The sequence below is a fragment of the Muscardinus avellanarius genome, assembly GCF_963383645.1.
Source record: "Muscardinus avellanarius genome assembly, chromosome: 5".
Classification (NCBI taxonomy): Eukaryota; Metazoa; Chordata; class Mammalia; order Rodentia; family Gliridae; genus Muscardinus; species Muscardinus avellanarius.
The window spans coordinates 74,882,399-74,898,177 of NC_137790.1; the positions used below are offsets into that span (position 1 = coordinate 74,882,399).

Sequence of the window (15,779 nt, forward strand, 5' to 3'; positions counted from 1 at the left end):
TTGATAAATAATGTTTTATTGGAATACAGCTGTATCTCTTTATTTTATATTGTCTATGGCTGTTTTAGCACTACATTGGCAGAGCTGAGTGGCTGTAACAGAGATGTACAACTTACAAAATCCAAAATATTTACTGTTTAGTCCTTTACAGAAGTTTGCCAATCCCTGATAGAGCAAAAACTAGACAATGTGCTCTATTGGTTATTAAAAATTAATGAATGCATATGTGCCCTGGGGTGAGGGCTAAGGGGTTGATATGAACCCAGCATGGGGAACTTGAGAAACCCCAGCCACGCCCTGGAGGAGGAAAGGGCTCGAGTCAGTCATCTAACCACCACGCTAAGAAACCAGAGAAGAAGAGCAAACCAAACTCGAAGCAGAAAGGAGGGAATAATAAGAATTAGAGCAGAAATAAATGTGTGTGCATGTGCATGTGTGTGCATGTGCGTGTGTGCTTGCATGTGTTACTGGGGATTGAACCCAGGGACATGCTCCCTCTGAGCTACACCCCCAGTACTTTTTGCTTATTTTCATTTTGAAACAGGGTCTCACTGGGTTGCTGAGCGTCTCACAAGGCTGCTGAGGCTGGCCTGGAAACTGTCATCCTCCTATTTCAGCCTCCCACGTACCGGCATCATCACTCCCGACAGGCAGTCACAGTTCATCTGCTTTCCATGCATCTGTCCTAGAGATGCATGCATACACACACACACACACACACACACACACACACACACACACCACACCACCACACACTACACCACATGCACACACAGCTTTGTGGTGTTAGAGAATCAGATGTATTTTTGCTGAGATTCCTTCCTGTACTGCCTAAAAATAAAAAAAGCAAAACTGATGCTTTCCTCATACAAATCTTTTTCTTTAAGCTGTTTTCCAACCGCCCACCACCCTTTATGGTATCATCAAAGCTTCTTCAGTCCAAAAAATGCTCACAAAGACCCGCTTCCGGAGGCTGCACTCACCTCCTCAGCACTGTCACCAGCCCTGCATTTTAGCTCCACAGCCTTGGGTCCCCTGCTCACTGAGGGGCGGCCTCCCCCTCGGCATTTTCCTCAGACACAGTGTCCCGCCTCCCTGCCAATGACCCCCAGCCATCAGATTTCTCTGAGAGCTCCAGCTCAGTTGAGAGGGGCCTGCTTCCAGGAAAGTTCCTTGGCACAGGCAAATGCCCTCTGTTTGGTGCAAAGGTGCCCTGGGTCCAGGCCACAAGGCTGCCACCTGGGCTCCGGTAACTAAGATGCGCAGCCCTCAAGAAAGGCAGAAAGAATGGGGCTGGGCCAAACCCAGGAATCCACCAGGCGGGAGCGGTGGGGCAGGAGCTCTGGACCAGGGCCTGGATCGGGGCCAGGGCATGGCCCTGCCTGTTTCCTCCGGAGCTCAGCCTGCTGGGCAGTAGAGCAGGTCTGCTACCTCACTTCTTGCTCTGGTAGACTGAGGGAGGAGAAGGTAGTAGCTGACTGTGGGCAGGGACACGGCAGCCTCACCTGTCCAAACACATAAAGCAGCCCGATGGTGCCTCCCGTCCGCCCGCCCAGCACGGAGGAGATCATGGAGTAGACGCCACCGCTGCCCATGCCGCCGTGCATCCCGACACCGATGCCAGACAGCACGGTGACCAGGGCCACGAGGATGACAAAGGACACCAGGAGCATGCCCGTGAGCACACCTGTGTTTCCCTGCAGAACAACAAGGACAGGGTCAGATGAGAGCCGAGGCCCAGCCAAGCCTCCCTCATAGGAGCCAGGACCACCGCCCCTCGCCCTGGACCCCCAGCCCTGCCTGGAATGAAGGTGGGGGCTGAGGCACGGGGGGGTTGGGGGAAACCTATGACAAAGGATGCCCCCGGTGCTGAGCAAGAAGCTCTAGGCAAGCGGAGCGTCCCTGCCTCAAACTCTGCAGGGTCAGGTCAGAGTAACTCAGTCCACCGGATGGGCGACTCCTAATCTGTTACCCCTGCCTCTACCCTGGCAGCTCTCTCCCTCCATGACCCCACCCCGCCCTGCCTGCGACCCTTTTTCTGCGCATTCTGCTTATTTGCCAGGTTAGCTCCAACACATCCTTGAAGACTCGGTGTTCAGGATTTTCTCCTCCAGGCCTGTCCCTGTAACCCTTCCTCTGGGCTCCTCCAGTACCCAGGGCTTAGTACTTATCACAGTGCTTAGAGTCATACTAAGTGTCCTTCCAAGTCAGTCCCCACTTCCAGGCTATTAGCGTTGGCGAGCAGGACCCCCTCATACCCTTGGGGCTGAGCACGTCCTCGGCACCTTGGGTACTCACTTCATGTTGAATGAATAAACACACACAAATGCTTAGAGACACACATAGACGGACACATGTCAATGGGAAAAGCAAGAGTCGTGGGGAGGAAGTGGGCCGGCTCTCCTAAGGAGGCGGGTGCGCACGCTGCCAGAGAGGCAGCGGTGGCTGGAAGGCCAGGCTCCCTGAGCTAGGTGCTGGAGAAAGAATTAGTGGCAGAGCCAGGGGGAGGGCTGAGTGGCCTTGAAGTGAGCTGGAGAGGTGTGCTGGATGTCAGGGATGCACTGATCCCCTGCCCGGATGATGTCTGCGGCTTCAGGGTTGGTCTGGGATGGAGCCCACGGAGTCAAGGTGTCGGAGCCGCACAGTGCTCTGCTCTCCCTCTTTCTGTTCCAGCATTCTACGCCATTCCTATTCATTCCTGCTGATTCATACAAATACCCTTAGGAATATTTGCATTCTTATATAACTATAAACATCCTGTGGACCAATCTTTTTTTTTTTTTTTTTTTTTTTTTTTTTGGTGGTGCTGGGGTTCCTGGAAGCCCTTCTACCTCTGGGCTACACTCCCAGACCTATTTTTACATTTTTATATTTGGAAACAGGGTCTCCTAAGCCAACGCGCGCGGCTGGCTTCGAACCTGCGCGATCCTCCTGTCTCTGCCTCCCAAGAGCGGGGATTACAAGCGTGCGCCACCACGCCCGGCTGTGGACCAATCTTGTCCCCCCCCTCCCCACTCCCGGCAAAGACCTCCTACAATATTAGCACAGAGGAGAAGAAAGTCCCTGTGCCCGCTGTCCCCTGCAAGGCCCCCGGGGAGGACATGCTGCTCAGCTGGCTTTGCAGACACCTGCCAGGGAGACCTGCCTGCGGGAAGAGCTCAGGAGGCACGTGTAGGCCCAGGGAGGGACGGTGCCGTGAGCGAGCTTCACTCTGCCCTCACTTGTTGAAACCTGTGCTCTCTCATAAGAGTTTCCAGTTATTTTTAGCTTGAAGTACTGTGGGTGTCTTTATTAACTAGCTTAAACGCCTTGGGGGAAATTAAACCGAATAAAAACAAACTATGGGTTGGAATATTGCTCAATATTGGAGCACTTTCCTAGCATGCCTGAGACCCTGGATGTGATTAGGTTGTGACAAAGTAACCGTGACAGCAGTCACTATCACTCATGCCAGTCTCTCCCATTTTTTTTTTTTTTTTTTGGTGGTGGTACTGGAATTGAACCCAGGGCATTCTACCTCCAAGCTACACCCTCAGCCTTTTTTTTTTTTTAATTTTTATATTTTGATGCTAGAGATGGAATCCAGGGGCCTTTTACCTCTGAGCTACATCCTCAGCCCTATTTCATTTTTTATTTGGAAGCAAGGTCTCAAGAAGTTGTAGAAGGCCTCACTAAATAGTTGAGGCTGGCCACAAACCTGCTATCCTCCTGTCTCAGCCTCGCAAGTACTGGGATTACAAGGGCGCACCACTATATACTCAGCCCCTTATTTTTTTTTTTTTTTTAATTTTGAAACAGGACCTCCCAAAGTTGCTAATGCTGGCCTTGAACCTGAGATCCTCCTGTCTTGCCTCCCAAGTACTGGTATTATAGGTGTGCACCACCACATCGAGCTCCCACACAAATTTTTAGCAAAATGGGTGGGGGCTGTCTGCAGAAGTGAGCAGTCACGAGGTGGTATCAGGGCACACTGGCGGCTGGAATGGAACACGCATGCACAGAGGTAGGGGTCTGCATGCGGCGCATGGCAGCCAGGCACCTCATCAACGCGGTGACTGCGGCTTCACCTCTCTGCTCTGTTTCCTCTTCCATAAAATAGAGAGACTGATAATATTTATCTCACAGATTGTCAGGAAATGCTAGATCTTAAGAGGATCCAATACATTTAATGCACTCTGAATGCCATCTGTCATAGCAACGCTTGCTAAACTTTACTTGCTATATTCTCATTTTGCTATAAATCTTATGCTATTGTTAATTATTATTATTGTGCAGCTTATAAATATTCCACCTACTCAATCTCCTTCTTATGCACTCTAGACTGGAGCATAAGGATATCTGTGTGCTCCCTCTAGGAAAAGACTGCTAACAGTTGTGTAGGAATGTGTACGAAAACCCAATGACAGCCAGATGGCCCAGAACAGCGCTGTGATTTCTAGGGCTGGCAGCAATGAATGATTCTGGTGGTGAACCAGAGTGCCCACTCCACCCATCGTGCCGGCTTCAGCTCCCCCGAGGCAGATGTCCTCAGGCTGTATGACGTTTGAGCCTGCTTGTCACTAATTTTGTGGATTTTACACTTTTAATAAAATGTTATAGGACAATTTTCTTCTTTTGCTCATATTTGTAAATTTTTCTTCATGTAAATTAAAATATCCTGTATCAGCTGGGCGCAGTGGCACACGCTTGTAATCCCCGCACTTGGGAGGCTGAGACAGGAGGATCGCACGGGTTCGAAGCCAGCCTCAGCTACTTAGTGAGGGTCTCAGCAACTTAATGAGACCCTGTTTCCAAATAAAAATATAAAATAGGTCTGGGAGTATAACCTGGAGGTAGAAGGCCTCTGGGTTCCACTCCCAGTACCACCAATAAATAAATAAATAAATAAATAAATAAATAAATAAATAAAATAAAATATAAAATAGGTCTGGGAGTATAGCCCAGAGGTAGAAAGCCTCTGGGATCCACCCCCAGTACCACACACACACAGAAAAATCCTGTACCAACAACATCTTTAAGCTTTCACATCAGAAAGGCCACTTTACCATCTTCCAAATTATAAATATCTCCAGATTATTCTTTAGAGTAATCATTTTGAGCTCGAAGTGGTGGCTCACTCCTGTTATCGCAGTGCCTGGGAGGCTAAGACAGGACAGTTGCAGGTTTTGAGGACAACCTCAGTAACTTAGAAAGACTCAGCAAACTAGTGAGACCCTGGGTTCAAACCAAAAAAATAAAAAGGGCTGTGAGCCGGGCGTGGTGGCACATGCACGCAATCCCAATGTTCAGGAGGCTGAGACAGGAAGATCACGGTTCATGGACAGCCTCAGCTATTTAGTGAGGCCCTGCAACTCAGTGAGACCCTGTTTCAAAATAAAATAATAAAATATAGGGCTGGAGGTGTAACTCAGAGGTATAAGGTTCCTCAATTCCATCCCCAGTTCTGGGGGGGGGGGGCGGCTGTGGGTATAGCTCAGAGGTAGAATGCCCCTGGGTTCAAGCTCGAGTACCAAAAGAAAATATCATTTTCACATGGTCTCTACTTATTTTCATTTTATGCCATTTTCTAGAAGTTCGGTCTTAGTTTTGGCATTCCACACTGGCCTTTGTTTTCATGATCGAATATGATTTTTCAGGTGAAACTCATGTCGCAGCTGATAAGGAGAGGTCATTTTTGAGCAAAAGGTATTTGTGTGGATACCTTGAAGACAGACTTGATGACAGCCCCAGTGACCCCGCCTCTGCCATCCCGCCCTTGTGTGATCCGCTGCCCCCGAGCTGAAGCTATACCTAATGACTCACATTTTCTTAAAGTATGCAAATATTTTATTAGTCACTCAAAATGATCATATTCGCTACAGTTTATCCAATAGCTCTGAAGTATAAAATTAAACATGCACATACTTTCATTCTAGGCTGCTTGTTTTATCTCTGTAGTGACTCATTTTAATGACTAAGCTATTGCAGCAGTGACAGAGTGTCCCTTCCAAGATTAGGATCTTAAAAGTCTGTGGCTTGTCTTCCCTCCTCCCTTCGACTTCTCGCCCTGGTGGAAGTGGACTGCCCTGGACTGAGCCGACCCTATGGAGAGGCCACATGAGCGGGACCACGGCCTGCCATGGCTCCCCGGCCTCCCCGGCCCAGCCTTCAGATGGCACCGCAGCCCCGCTGACAGCTCGGCGGCAGCCTGCTGAGAGCCTGGGTCAAGAAGCACCATCGAGGTGCGTGGGGCGCTGAGCACGGAAGCTGTGAGCGAGCACGTACTTGTCACCTCAGTGCTGGGGGTCATCTGCCATGCAACAGTCAATAACAAATAAAACTACCTTCACGTTGGGGGATGGAACCTATGTTTTGGGGGGATATTGGGGAGCTCTACCTCTGAGTCACACTTCCAGCACTATTTATTTACTTTTTGTTTGTTTGTTTGCTAGAAACAGGGTCTCACTAGGTTGCTGAGTCTCACTATGTTGTCAAGGCTGTCCTCAAACTTGTGATCCTCCAATTTCAGCCTCCCAAGTTCTGAGATTACAAGTGTGTGCCACCATGCCCAGCTATGAATAGGCTTTTCTAAAACCAGTGGAGCAGAGCCCCGGTAGCCCAGGCCATCCCTGACCAGGCCTCCTCTGCCTCAGAGGTCGGGTGGAAGGGCCCCCTCTGATCATGGGTTGGAAAGGTCTGGGCAGTGAGGTTGCCCCCAGGAAAGGGAACCCGGGGGTCATCTCAGAAGCCTAAGACCACCTGCCGAGATGAGGCATCTGAGCTGGAGGTTACATGTTTAGACAATCGGGGGTCTCTGTAAATTTGAAGAGGGGCAGGAGTTGTGAGAGGCATAAATTTTTAGCATAAATACAGTTTATTCTCAGCATAAACACCAATTTGTTGACTCCAATCTAAGCCTTTTTTTTTTTTTTTGATACTGGGGATTGAACCCCAGGACATTCTACTTACAAACTACATCCCAGCCCTATTTTTATTCTTTATTTTATTTATTTATTTTGGTGGTACTGGGGGTAGAACCCAGGGCCTTTCTACCTCCGAGCTATACTCCCAGACCTATTTTATATTTTATTTGGAAACAGGGTCTCACTAAGTTGCTGAGAACCTCACTAAGTAGCTGAGGCTGGCTTCAAACCTGTGGGATCCTCCTGTCTCAGCCTCCCAAGCGCGGGGATTACAAGCGTGCGCCACCACGCCCGGCATATTCTATATTTTGAAATAGCATTGTCTTACTAAGTTTCAGAGGGCCTTACTAACTAGCTGAGGCTGGCCACATATGAACCCGAGATCCTCCCAAGTACTGGGATTACAAACATGTGCCACCATGCTGGCTCCACCCTAAGCTTTCTATACATACAAACAAATGCTCAGCCTCATCCAGGTCAGAGCCGGGGTGGTCGAGGAGAGCGCGGGGAAGTGTGGCTCTCCGGTGGCTCGCAGGGAGCTGAGACTCTATACACCCCACACTGTGGTGTTCCAATCCCCTATCTCATGGAATGGCTAATAATGTGTCAACATGGCAAGACTATGGTGACCAGTGGTTTAGTCAAATGCTAGTTTAGATATTGCTGTAGAAGTATTTTTTGAGATGTGACTAACATAATCAATTGATTATAAATAATATTGCCCTTTATAATGTCGTTAATGTGGCCTTTCTGATCCATCGAAGAGAGTTAAGAACAAAGACTGAGGCTTCCTGAGGAAGCGTTCTGCCTCCACACTGCAGCACAGAAATCCTGCCCTAGTGTCCTGTCTTCAGCCTCAACACTTGACACCGTGTACCCGATACGTGCGTATCTCCTACGGCACTGGCTCTGTTTCTCTGGAGCATACTGACCAGTACATTCTACACCTCAAACAGTCCCCTCTCTCTTTCACCTGTCCAGTCCAATGTGCCCTTCAAGGCTTTTAACCTCCTCCAGGAAGCCCTCCTGGACAGCTCAGTGACCTCTGGGCCTTGGCTTGTTCCACCCCAGGGGCTTCATGCTACTGAGATCTTTCCTTATGTGACTCTGCCCACCAGGAGGGGACAGGGCTGGTGTTTTGCAATCCCACACAGTAGGTGTTTAATTCTAGCCTGGCTCACCTTCTGTTCTGGGCAGCTTGAGTGGTCTACTGAAGCCCTGTGGTGTGAGAAGGCAGGATGTGGGGGCTGAGGACCCCACTCAGGGCACACATGAGCCTGGAAGGACACTTTTGCATAAGACCTGAAGGAGAGGCCCTATGTCCTGTGCAGAAGAAGAACTGACCCCCAGAATCACGTCAGGAGGGTCTGTTCTAGGCAGTCCACCCCAGGAGCAGGGAGCCCACACCTCTGACTGAGCATCGCTGTGTGTGCGTGGTCTCAACAGGGTCAGGTGTGGCGGGAGAAGTTGCCATGTGTGTGAGGAGCTGGCGCTTTAGGAGGGCACAGGTGAGATGAAGAGAACCAGGAGGGCTGGAGACGGTCACAGCTAGTGGCAAAAGTGCCACCCATCTGATCTCTCTGCCTCGTCTCTAGTCCCACCCATGATGAACCCTGACTTTAAAATAAACGGTGCTAGGGATAGAATCCAGGACTCTGCAACTGAGCTGCATCCCCAGCCCCAGCCCCGACTTCCTCATGCAGTCAAACTCATTGCAGAACTGCCATGAGATCCTCAGAGGCCCCAGATTGCAGCATTCTTCCTTAAAAAGCAATGCCCCCCACTCACTGAGCTTGCTCCTGATTCGCGTCTCGGGAGCAGCCGTACTTCAGGAATCCCTTGCCTGTGCCGCAGAATGCCAAGTGTGACAGCTTTCCCGGTCACCGGCCCATGAGGGACTGCAGGGCCACCAGCTCAACACTCACCACCAGCCAGCCAGTCCTCAAAAAGAGGACAACCCCAAAAATGTTGATCATGCAGGACGTGAACACACCATCCCAGGTTCCGAACAGCACTGGCTCCCAAACGAACATCTGGGTCTTCCACCAGGGCTGGGGCTGGGCCAGGACCCCCTGCCGACAAGAGCACACAGAAGTCAGGAGCCGCCATCAGGGTGGGCGGGGAGGAGGGAGAGGGAGAGGGAAGTGAACCAGGGTGGGTAGAGACCAACTTGAACACACTCCACCTTACCGCCAGGGCGTCTTCCTCTCTTCCTCCCTCCTCCCCGCCTTTGGCCCCTCCTCCTCTCTCTTTCTCTCTAGGACTACCACTGGATTCTCCAACAGCAGAGACTGCTGAGACTAACTGTTCAACAAACCTGGCCCCCTTTCCTTCTGGCTGCCCAGTGGACTACATTTCCCAGGCTTTCTGCGGGCATGACTTGCCTGTGATGAGTCCATGCAGGTGGGCTCCCGGCCAGCTCAGGCAGCGGTCACAGCTCTGGAAATACTTTTTTCCCTTTCAGTCCTAGCAGCCAGGGAAGCTTCTGGCAGTCGCTAAGCTTTGGATGGCCTTTCTTTCTGCCTTCTGCTCCTTTAGCCCATTCAACGCCTCTGTAACCGACCCTATGCATTGGAGTCCCTCTGTTTAAAACATCTGCAGTGGTCCTGCCTTCCTGACTGCACACCGACATGGTGACCCCTCTGCTGCCTTGCTTTCCAAGGCCTTAGGATTTGTGTGTGTGTGTGTGTGTGTGTGTGTGTGTGTGTGTGTGTTGGTGCTAGGGATGGAACCCAGGGGCATTCTACCTCCAAGCTACACCCACAGCCCTATTTTTTTATCCTTTATTTTGAAACAGGGTCTCACTAAGTTGCGAAGGGCCTCACTAAGTAGCTGAGGCTGTCCACGAACCACGATCCTCCTGTCTCAGCCTCCCGAATGCTGGGATTACAAGTGTGCACCACCACGCCCGGCTAAGGCCCTAGGATTTTAAAGCATCATAATAATTGGTTCAACAGATTCTCTGCTTGTTTTTCCAATTCAAAAATAACAAAGGCATTTATAAACACTCAAATAGAAAGTCTTCACTAAAAAGACTAAAAGCTGGTGGAAATATTAGCATGATCTTAAATAAAACCAGAAGGAGCTCATGCTGGGACTCGTGCTTGCAGCCTGGATCTTCAGGAACCTGTCTGACTCTGTGGGTAGGGTGCGTGGGGCAGAGGACGCGCCCAGCTTAGAGTGCCTGTGTGCAGAGTCTGCAACTGGCAGGCCTGTCTACTATCTGTAAACACAGTGAGAAAGAGGAAATCTCAAGAGTGCAGGAGCAAGTCTAAGATCCAGAGGCACGGGGACAGGGGTCCTCAGTGGCTGAGAACATGGCCCCCCTATAGGGCCAAAGTGGAGGCCAGCTAGGCTGGCTCAGTACAAAAGAGAATGCCCACAGCTGCTCCTCCATTCCTCCCACACTCACAGACCCAGCAAGGGCCTCGGAGTGGGCAGAGGGCGCTGGAGACTGAGCGGGGAAGGGAACAGGAGAGGCGGCTGGAGAATGGGACCGACATACAGTTAGGTAGGAGGAATTGGTTCTAGTGTTCCACAGCCCTCAAGGGTGTCTATAGTTTACAACAATTTAGTATGTATTTCAAAATAACTAGAAGAGTTCAAAGTTTCCCAACAGAGAGAAATGACAATGTTTAAGGAGATGGAAATGCTAATTAGCCTGATATGATCATTGCAAATTATATACATGTATGGAATTATACTGTACCCCATAAATCTGTGCAAGTTTGGTGAAGTGTGTGTGTGTGTGTGTGTGTGTGTGTGTGTGTGTGTGTTACTGGGGAATTGAACCCAGGAAGACTCTATCTCTGAGCTACACCTCCAGCTTTTTTTTTTTAAAGGGTCTCACTAAGTAGCTAAGAGTCTTGCTAAGTTGCTAAGACTGGCCTCGAACCTGCAATCCTTCTCCCTCAGCCTCTCAAGTACTGGGATTACCAGTGTGAACCACCAAACCTGGCTATAAAAGTTTTATGTGTCAATTAATTTTTAATTGAAAATGATACACCAGGGAAATTGGGAGTTGTGGCATGTTTGTAAAATCCCAGTTCTTGCGAGGCTGAGACAGGAGGATCACAGCCAACCTTTGCAATTTAACAAGATCGTCGGCAACAGACCAAGACCCTGTTTCAAAATAAGCTTTAAATAAAGGCAGAGATGGGCGTGTATGTCAGAGATAGGGTGCCCCTGAGTTTATAAAACAAAGTAAAAAAGATAAATGAGGGGAAAGGAAAGGAGGAAGAGGGGAAAGGGCCTCAAGGAATAATTAGGGATGGTGACTGTGCCATGGGCAGATGGTCTGGGGACTCTGGTGTCCCTATTTGTCCGGGCTGCTACATTCTCAGCTCCAACTGGAGCTTCTTTTATCTGTGTACATTTCTGTTCATCTGTCTTTCACAAACCACAAGTGCAGAACCTCCTGAAAGTCAATAAATGTGCCAGCAGCCACTGTGGCTCAGAGCGAAGACTCAGTCTCTGCCTGTCCTTGAACAGAAGCGCCAGGGGCCTGCTGGGTGAACACAGGATTGTTTTCCAAGACCCTGATCTCAAAATTCAGGACACGGCCCAACATCCTGTCTCTGCTTGTGCTCAGCTTCCTATAGGAGCTCCTCAAGGGCCCATTATTATTAAAAACAGTAAAGACAGCAACTATCAGCAACAAGAGAGGAATAATTTAGACAGCGGGTCAGCTTCTGCCTGTCTCCTCCTCTGACCCGCCCTCACTACAGCCCTGGGAGGCGCAGGACTGGCTCCCTGCTTTCCTGGGTGCCTCAGCGGGGCTCCGTCCTGCACCTGGCTGTGAATGTGTCCTTTCCCCAGCACTGAAAAACCTATACTTTTCTTCTTTTTCCCCCCCAAATTTAAGTCTTTTAGGTTCTATAACGCTAGCATTCTGGGTTAGACTTAACTGTACACACGCCTGCCATGCCCACAACGTGCCCTTTGGAGTTTTCTCAGCTTTCCACTCTGCTGTTTTGTTTGGTTACTGGCAAATGGGAAGCCAAGGGAACTTGACTCCCCTGGCCGGTAGGAACTTTAGGAAACCCTTTACCCTGAGAATAGTGTAACTGGTGAGAATCGGGTTTGGTGCCTGCTGGCCTCGTGTCACCGGGAGGTGAAAGAGCACCACGAGGTCTTCTCGTGCCTGCTCATCAGATGCTGGGCGGAGAGGGCCTGGCTTTGACCCCGAGGTTCCCGGGCACACCAGTCCCCAGGAGAGGCACTGCCAGGCATGCTCAGGGCCACGCTGCTGTCTCCGGAGACCCACAGCCTGGAGGACAAGCTGGACAGGCTGCAGGCTTGCAGCGACAGGAGCAGGGCTCCAGGTGACCACAGCGTGGACTGCTCACTGCGACAAGCCCCTGGGCTGAGAAGCAGACCCTGGCCCTCTGCACCCAGGGCCTACACCCAGCACTAGGGGAACCATGGCCACCTGGTGGGTTTCGAAGAGCAGTATTTGTCCTGTGACTAGAGAATCTCCCAACATTTGAGAGCAGAGTCTAAAAGGAAGGAAAAAGTACCAGGTAAGAAATACTCTCTTGCACCCATGTGCTAAGCTGAGTAAGAGCCAGAAAAGTCCTGCCAGAGGTGATTATCTGAGCCCAACCCAGAGCCTCTGCCTCTAAGGGCCACCTGCAGACCTCAGTGCACACCTGCGATGTGAGATGACACCTCCCCTCTCCTGGCAGCGGGTAAGAGACGCTGCTCCCTCCCGCTCAGGTCAGGTGGGTCAAAGCAAGACATGGCCTGCCCCTGGCCCCAACGTGCAGCAGCAGGGGCGGTTCTACCCAGGTTCCACCTCGCACATGTGCAGCAGCTTACCTTCTGAACGCTAATTACTTAACTATGGATTAGACGGCAGAGCAGCCCAAGCTGCTGCTGAACTGTGGCCCGGGGGCACTGGGGGTTTCATTCCTCTCTCCTGGCTCTGGACAGACACCCTGTGCCACACCACAGGATCAAGAGCTGGGCACGCTGCGGCATGGCTGGACACCTGTGTGGGGGGCTTCTGTAAGACTTAGATGAGATGACAATTCTGAAGGCTCTGGGTAAGCTTGAAACTCCACAGATGATTCTAAATGTGGGTGAAGATTTCTCCGAGGAAGTTGGAAGGCAGACAAGAGAAGTATTCTTCAGTGTAGGTTCTGTTTTTCCCAGCCAACTCCTTGACTCTGGAAGCTGCCTCACTAGCCCTCCCAACCTGTGCCGTGGGGAGCAGCCCTCTCGATTGGAGCAGGAGTTCTAGCTGTTCTCGGGATCTCGTGAGTGTGCTGCTGGCCCCACAGAGATCAAACCTGGAACCAACTCAGCAGGGCCCCATTAGATCAAAGTCTGATTTCCCTGGATTAGGACCTGGACAGCTCCCTGGGCAATTGGCCTGGCATGGTGGCACACACTTGTAATCCTAGTGTTTGAAAGGCTAAGACAGGAGGATGGCAGGTTCAAGGTCAGCCTCAGCAACTTAGTGAGACCCTGTTTTAAAATTTAAAATAATAATAAAAAAAAATTGAGCTGGGGGTGTAGCTCAGGGGTAGAATACCCCTGGATTCAATCCCCAATACCAAAAAAAAAAAAAAAAAAAAAAAAAAAAGATTCCTATAAATGTCAAGCATGGTGGTACAACCTGTAATGGCAAGTACTTGGGGTGGTGAGACAGGAGTATCACAGGTTCAAGGACAGCCTCAGAAACTTAGCAAGTCCCTCAATTATTCTATGAGATCCTATTTCAAAATAAGGGATAAGCTGGGCATGGTGGCGCACGCTTTTAATCGCAGCACTTGAGAGTCTGAGACAGGAGGATTACAGGTTCACAGCCAGCCTCAGCTACTTAGTGAGAACCTGCACAACTTATGAGACCCTATTTCAAACTAAAGGATTAAAAATTGGGCTGAGAGTGGAGCTCAGAGGTAGAAATCCCTGGGTTCTATCCCCAGTACCATGAAAGAAAGAAGAGAGAGGAGGGGGGGAGGAAGGAAGGAAGGAAGGAAGGCAGGCAGGCACTGGGAAGGAGGCATAGCTCAGAGGTAGAGTACCCTGGGTTCAATCTCCAATACAAAAAAAAAAAAAAAAGATTCCTACAAACATGAGGCCTTCCTGGCAGCATGGCTCTTTTCTGCTACAGAACTAGCTGGAAAGCCAGTGTCTAAGCGCAGGGTCCGTGCAGGCTTGATCTGTGCTCCCACGCCTGTGCGCCCTCACTCTCGCCCAAGGCTGTGCCTCTCAACTGGTCACACAGTGGCACAGCCCCAGGAGTGGCGAGACGCTCAGAGGCTGTGAAGACGCTGGTGCTGAGCTGAAACCCCCAGTTCTGCCTCTCAGGGCCAACGGTAGCTTCTTCTCCAAGAGCAGCTTCTGTCCTCAGAACTCAGAGCCAAGACGCCTGCCGCCATCCCACAAGTGACAGACAGGATCCCACAGCAAGGCCAGGCCCACCTGCATAGGGGCCTCCCCTCCCTCCAAGTCTCCTTGCCCAAGGGCAGGGCTTTCCCACAGGGAAAAAGAGGAAAAGAGGCCTGCTGCGAGGAGGCTACCTGGATTTGATACAAGCAGGAGCAAGGAAAACCCTAAATCCCTCCCCACAATAACATAGGAGCCAGTTACAAATCAGCTGCAGGCCTGGGGTGGAGCTAAGAGGAGAGCCAGCGTGACCAAGGCTGGCTCCATCCCCGTCACCACAATAAATAAATACACAAGCAAACTACAAAAGATTGATTCTTTTAGGTGCTGCAGTAGATCAGCCAATATTTTATCCATTCAAGAACTCTTACATGAGTATACACTTTCATATAGTTTAGGTTTGAGGACCATATTAATATTTTACATGCGCAAAACAAAATCAAGTCTATGAGGATGAGAGGTAAAACTTAAAACAGACTGCAAAGAGAAACAAATTAGCCTAACTATATTTCAAGTGACTAGCATAACCACACTTAAGATTAAAAAAAGAACTAACCAGGGTAACAACAACAAGTGCTGGCGAGGATGTGGGGAAAGAGGAACTCTTTACACTGTTGGTGGGAATGCAAACTAGTTCAGCCACTATGGAGATCTGTGTGGAGATTCCTAAGAAAGGTGGGAATAGATCCACCATATGATCCAGCTATACCACTCCTGGGTATCTTTCCAAAGGGGTCGAATTCAGAGAACTACAGCAACATATGCATACCTATGTTCATAGCAGCACAATTTGTAATAGCCAAAATATGGAGCCAACCCAGATCACCATCAACAGATGAATGGATAGCAAAACTGTGGGAAATACACACAATGGAATTCTATTCAGCCATAAAGAAGAACAAAATTATATCATTTGCAAGAAGATGGAAAGCCCTGGAGAACATTATGTTAAGTGAGATCAGCCAAGCACAGAAGGAGAAGGTACATATGTTTCCTCTAATATGCCCAAACTAGGAAACACAGAGGATACCAGTGGGACTCCAGATAATGGAGGGGAAATATCAGCAAAGTTTGAATGGAAAGATAGGAGAGGAGTAAGGCTGATCTTGATTAATGAGGGTCTACATCTGAACATGTGTAAAATTATGAACATGACATGGTTAACCTGGTCAACCATTGGTGGGAGGGGGGAAGGGGAAACGGGGACGGGGGGGGGAGGGAGAGGGCATCAGATATAGTTTAAATGTATACTATTTATGTTCAATAAAAAAAACTGTTTAAAAAAAAAAGAACTAAGCAGGGTAACTTTGGAACCCAGAACTTCAACTGTGTGCTATCTAAAGATGAAAATAACTATAATTAATATTAAATTCCAGATAGGTTTGTAGGGGGTTATAGAGATGTAAATTATCAATTCTAAATCTGCTTTCTGTGAATTATAGGATTGTGCAAATAGCTAATCACATTGACTGGAAGTCAAGC

General features: G+C 49.6%; 1 protein-coding gene across 1 annotated transcript in view; it reads right to left on the reverse strand.

Moving 5' to 3' along the window:
- Window positions 1-15,779, reverse strand: part of SLC12A8 (solute carrier family 12 member 8) — a gene marked incomplete at both ends in the record, with an annotated part of 174,153 nt that overhangs the window by 131,845 nt on the left and 26,529 nt on the right. Inside the window, 2 exons of the mRNA XM_080696536.1 lie at window positions 1,506-1,697; window positions 8,828-8,974. Coding sequence (XP_080552662.1) covers window positions 1,506-1,697; window positions 8,828-8,974 — 339 coding nt within the window. The remainder of the gene's footprint in view (window positions 1-1,505; window positions 1,698-8,827; window positions 8,975-15,779) is intronic.